Source organism: Acanthisitta chloris, unplaced genomic scaffold (genome assembly GCF_000695815.1).
Source record: "Acanthisitta chloris isolate BGI_N310 unplaced genomic scaffold, ASM69581v1 scaffold25538, whole genome shotgun sequence".
NCBI classification, from domain to species: Eukaryota; Metazoa; Chordata; class Aves; order Passeriformes; family Acanthisittidae; genus Acanthisitta; species Acanthisitta chloris.
The window spans coordinates 95117-100546 of record NW_008689091.1 but is presented as its reverse complement, the minus strand read 5'-3'; the positions used below and the strand labels follow the sequence as shown (position 1 = coordinate 100546).

General features: G+C 41.5%; 1 protein-coding gene across 1 annotated transcript in view; it reads left to right on the top strand.

Moving 5' to 3' along the window:
• The window catches only part of LOC103808515 (kalirin), a gene marked incomplete at both ends in the record, with an annotated part of 110321 nt that overhangs the window by 26383 nt on the left and 78508 nt on the right, over window positions 1-5430 (top strand). Inside the window, one exon of the mRNA XM_009081305.1 lies at window positions 4674-4869. Within this exon, the coding sequence (XP_009079553.1) occupies window positions 4674-4869 (196 nt within the window). The remainder of the gene's footprint in view (window positions 1-4673; window positions 4870-5430) is intronic.

The following is a 5430-nucleotide window of genomic DNA, read 5'->3' as shown; positions in this document are numbered from 1 at the left end:
CTGATGTTGCAACATGATAAATCCAGGAAATAGCGAATGCAGCAGCATTGCAGCAGTGAGAATTTGGATATATTAAGTTGCTGCTTTAGGAGGATTCCTGCTTAAGGAGTATGTGGTCTAGACTGTGGTTGCTGTGTCTGCATGAAAAACAGACCAAGCTGACACAGTCTGTATATCCATCATAGCTCTGTGATAGTAGCATGGAGCTAACACAAAACCAGTGTTTGCTCATGTGCTGAAGTTAACTCTTGTGTTTTCTCCATTTCTCTGGTAAGGATAGGTATCTCATTTAATACTAGATTGGGTTCACAACCAGCATTGCTTTTCATCCCATTATCATGGCAGCTGGAGCATCTATTTCACGGGAAGAATGATGAAATGTGTTTCCTAGGCTCATTGTAGTCAATAGCTTTGACATGTATTTCTCTCTCATTAGTACTTGGGGTCACTTGACCTTCCTTTAGTAATAGAGTGCTGTTTCCTGGCCACCAACCTTATATGACCTGCAAAGAAGGAGCATGGCTCCTTCCAAGGAGTCAGATGGAGTGTGGCTGACAATGAGGCATGTGTACAGCTTTCCTTGGAACAGTGTGGGAAGCAGGGGATCAATCTGCTGCTCGTGCTAGTGTAGACCTGTGCACTGCTGCTCTTGCTTCTCTCATGACCCTTCTGCTTTGGTACAATTTCTTTCTCAAGCCACAGCAGAACAGAGCAGAGCTCCTGGCTTCTATTACAGCAGGGCTTCTCTCATGGCATGTGAGGGTTGCTGAGGTCTATTTAGAATCACAAACACTGGGAAGTAAAGTGAATAAACATAAGAAGTGCTGTCAGCTCTTCCCACCAAAAATCTAGCAGATGAACAGAGTAAACTCTAATCAGCCATTCTTCTGTGTCAAAAGGGAATAAAACAATTTCATGGCCAAGTGAGCCTCATTTGTGAGATAATTCCTGACACAGGCCCAGTGCAATTGGCTCTTACCACAGGTTAGGAAACAGGACACTTTTGTGTGATGCAGTCCAAGTTTTATCATAGATATCAAGGCCCGACCAATCTGTGAAAGCATCCATTTTTTAGACTTGAAAAATATACATCTGCAGTTAACAGAGATGCCTAATTACAGCTTCTTCCTGAAGAAAAATAAATCACTTCCCCTATACCCAAGGAAAATGAGTAAATTCAGACTCTGGGTCCATTTCCAAATGGTCCAGTTTGAAGTACAGAAAATACTGGGATTTTGAAGCATTGGCTGTACAGACAGAAAAGGAAATGTCTTAATGAGATATGCCAAAGCAGCATGGTCTCTGGTATAGGGCACCAGATTGGGATTCAGGAAACCTGGGTTGTTATCACAGCTCTGCGATTGTTTCTTGCCTTAGTGTGCTTTAGATTCCCTTCTAGCCATCTGTTTGTCTGTTACTCAGAGCAGTGTACTCAGCCTTCCTGGACATGCTTAGCCTGAGAAATTTGGTGATGTTCCACCTCTTGCTGTGCCTGATTCCTTCCTCTCTTCCCCTTACCCAGCACATGGGATGACTGTCACTCCTTCATCAGCCCCTGCCTGAAGGCTACTTCCCTCCTTCCTTCCTTCTGCCCTCCATTGATGGCTGTGCTCTTGGCCCTGGCAGAGTTGGCACTGGGATAACAAACCTTGCTGGACTTGTCTGACTGTCTAGAGCCACTCAGGTGCAGGCTTAGCCTCTGTTCCTGGTCCTGACAATGTGACATGGAGCACTATGGGCTGGTCTTGCATCCCACATAGTTCATCAGTTCATGTCCTCACTGTCTGTACTGTCCTTTCCTTCTCTCTTTAATTGGAACCACTGATTTGATCTGGGGATGCTTTTTGCTCCATTATCCAGACAGGACAGGTAGATATTTAGGTGCAGCTCCTTCTGTGTGTGGAGCCTGGTGGAAGCTGGTTGCCATCATGGGCACAAGTAGCACCAGTTGCCTGGGAGCAATCATTCTCCTGCGTGTTTGTATTTGCCTCTCTGCTACAGACCTGTCTTGGACACTTAGGCCTGATGGGCAAAAACCAGTACAGTCAGGAACAGCTATTTCCCTGTGCTTGAAGGGAATTGATTGTAGATTTAATGATTAGTGTCTCTTCCGCAGCTAAGTGGATAAGTTACTAAGCGAAACAGCACCACAACAGAGAGGTTTACCCAGGCAGCTTTGCAGAAGTGCTGAATCTCAACATACTTGTGGGAACATTTGTTGATTCCTTCATACATCCATCATCAACTCCCCTGACAGTTCAGCTCTCCAAAAGATTTGCATTCCCACTCCTGGAGTTGATGTCCATAGATGTAAATGGGATGGAGAGATTTTATTTTGTTCAGAAGCTCCCAATCATAGAATCATGGCTATCAGAGCAAACTAATGTAACACATTATTTGCTTGTTTTAATATTTTCTGTTACTGTCACTTAAAAATCTGGAGTGCATATGTGTAAGAATGTTCACCAGAAATTGTGAAGTACTTTGTGAATCTTTGCAAAATGTGAAATAATTATGTTTTAGCAGCCTGACCATCAATGCAATGAATTCAAACAGACTATTTCTAATAGGTCATGACAAATAAAGTTCTTCAGATTCACCTATGTCACAAGCTTTTCCATAAGAGAGAGCAGAAAGGGCTTTGCATTGAACTTTACGTGTTACTGTCATGACTGGAGGAACCTGCACTCACTCTAAATTAATTCTGTTGTTTGTAGTTTGAAAAGAGGTCAAGATCACCTCAGTTCTGATTACTGTGAGCTGAGCATCTGTCTCTAAATGTAAATGCATCTAGTAAAACTCTTCTCCAACATCAGCTTTGAACATTTCTCCATAACTGTTAAATCAGCCAATAAATCTCCACAGTCCAGGGACTCCAGGTGAGATATGTGAATGAATCAGAGGCTGCTGGAATCAGGAATGAGGCCAAAGACAGTGTGGAGATAGCTATTATTTAAAGGTAATTGAGTGGAATGGGCAAAGGAACAAGCTGAAGAAAAATAGAAGCCCCTCAGGATATCCATGCTCTGCCTTTCTCCCTGCAGCTGAGGTCCCAGGTTCTTGATTCAGTATATGTTTCTGGTTCTCTCAAAAAAAAAAAAAAAAAGCCTAACCCCTGCATTTTTTTCATCTATTACAAAACTGTGTACTCCTGTCCATTCTAATGTGAGAAAGGCTGAGAACAGGTTCATTTGGGTTGTCTTCCTAAGCCTGTGTTGGATATAATGTATGTTTTCTGGAAAGGAAAAGTGAATGGAAAATTTTGAATCCTGACTACTTAGGAAGTTAAGTGTCTTGCTGCACACAGGCACTGAAGAGCACTTCAGTGAGAAACAGAGAACTTTTCACTGTATCATAACGCACACAAGTGGGAAATTGGATACCTAGTTTTAGCTTTCCCGAATCTCACTATGAGGAAGTGACCTATTAATCAGAATTAAGGCATTTATTTAATAATTCTAAACCCTTTTAAAAGTTGTATTCTGCATAGTACTAGCCTATGTGCATGATTTAATTCCCATTTCCCTTGTCCCCCCTCTCTCATTCATTGTCACTAGCACATTCCCTCTTTTTTGCCTGCAGTAGCAGAATCTAGGTTGAAGTGAGACTGTGTTGTTTGAGGGGATGCTTGATCTTGCTTTAATTGAACAGGCAAAAAATCCAAAATGACTTTCATGCCAGTTAGCTACTTGTGGACTGAGATACAGAAGGTACAAAAATGGACTGCTAAAATCATCAGACTGTTATAATTAGGAAGCAGCAAAAGCAACAGTAGATTTTTTGCATGTTCCCATGCATTATTGGCAGGTTACATAGGTCTTTGGTTAGAGCCAGGTACCAGTCACAGATCTGCTGGTGATTCACCTACCCCTTGAGTATGATGTTTCTGTGGTGTGCCTCATGTCTGTGATGTGTAACATATAGTGTATTGCAAAATGGTTTTAGGAACATGCAGGCCATTTTGGGATTCATAGAATCATAGAATTTTAAGGGTTGGAATGGACCTTACAGGTCATCTATTCACAACCCCCCAAAAAACAAAACTTTTTTCTAATATCTAACCTACACTTCCCCTCCTTCAGGATTGTGTGGTTACAGGTTTTTTGCAATTCTACAAGCATTGTTTTTTCATTTATATTTGGGTTTATTCAGAAACATTCTCCCTGCCATCTGTGCAAATATAGTTCATCAATATGAATATAGTTGGTCTTCTCTTTCAGTGTCCTTTGGAATGTGTAAGGGAAAAAGAAGGTGTATCTAACCTACACTTCCCCTCCTTCAGGATTGTGTGGTTACAGGTTTTTTGCAATTCTACAAGCATTGTTTTTTCATTTATATTTGGGTTTATTCAGAAACATTCTCCCTGCCATCTGTGCAAATATAGTTCATCAATATGAATATAGTTGGTCTTCTCTTTCAGTGTCCTTTGGAATGTGTAAGGGAAAAAGAAGGTGTCAGAATTCTTGTTGAACTGATAAGCTTTTCAGGGATCCTCACCTAAGCAAAATATGAAGTGTGGCCATTAAGTGGCAGGATCTAGAGTGTACTGAGGCTATGGTTTGAATGTTTCTGGATAAGAATCAAAATGTGACGTACTTTGTGATCCAAATGCTTGAGAGTAAGATATCTCATTGATCTTGAGTGAATAGGCTGTCTGTCTTCTTCCCATAAAGGTTACAGCAGAGTTAGATGCCTGGAATGAAGATCTGCTGAGACAAATGAATGATTTCAACACTGAAGACCTCACTCTGGCTGAGCAGCGATTGCAGCGTCACACTGAGCGGAAGCTGGCCATGAACAACATGACCTTTGAAGTCATACAGCAAGGGCAAGATTTGCACCAATACATAATGGAGGTCCAGGCTTCAGGTGAGCAGAACAATTTGGTCTCTATTTCATGTATAAAAAAACCCAAAATAAGAAAAACCCAATCCCCAGCAATGTGTATCAAGCAAAAATACCCCAATACATATCAAATACATCAGCTTTTAACATAAATATGGATAATACCTGTCTCCACTCCCAGAACTGTTCCACAGATTTTGGGAATTTTTTGATTTTTGATACGTTGTGAACTGCTGGGTTTTTGAGACTGAAACTCATTGAGGAAATGAAACTGATTTTCAAGTTTCATTCAGAAAGTTTCACTATTGCAGGAGGGAATTTGTGTTTGAGTCCAAATTGGATGGAGAGGGGAGGACAAGACAACTTAGGCTGGTAGGTGCTTGTCCTTGCACCAGCTCAGAAACAACCACTGCAGAGTCATGAGTTACAGATCCTTGTGCTGGGCTGTCACAACTCGGGTCTGGATGAAGTCGAGTCATTCTAGACTCGTAAGCCTGTTAATCTTCCTGTACTAGACTTTATTGAGAGTCAAACTGACCAGATGTGCTGGCTTCATTCTTTGCAGATTTAAGTACCTTTTCCCTG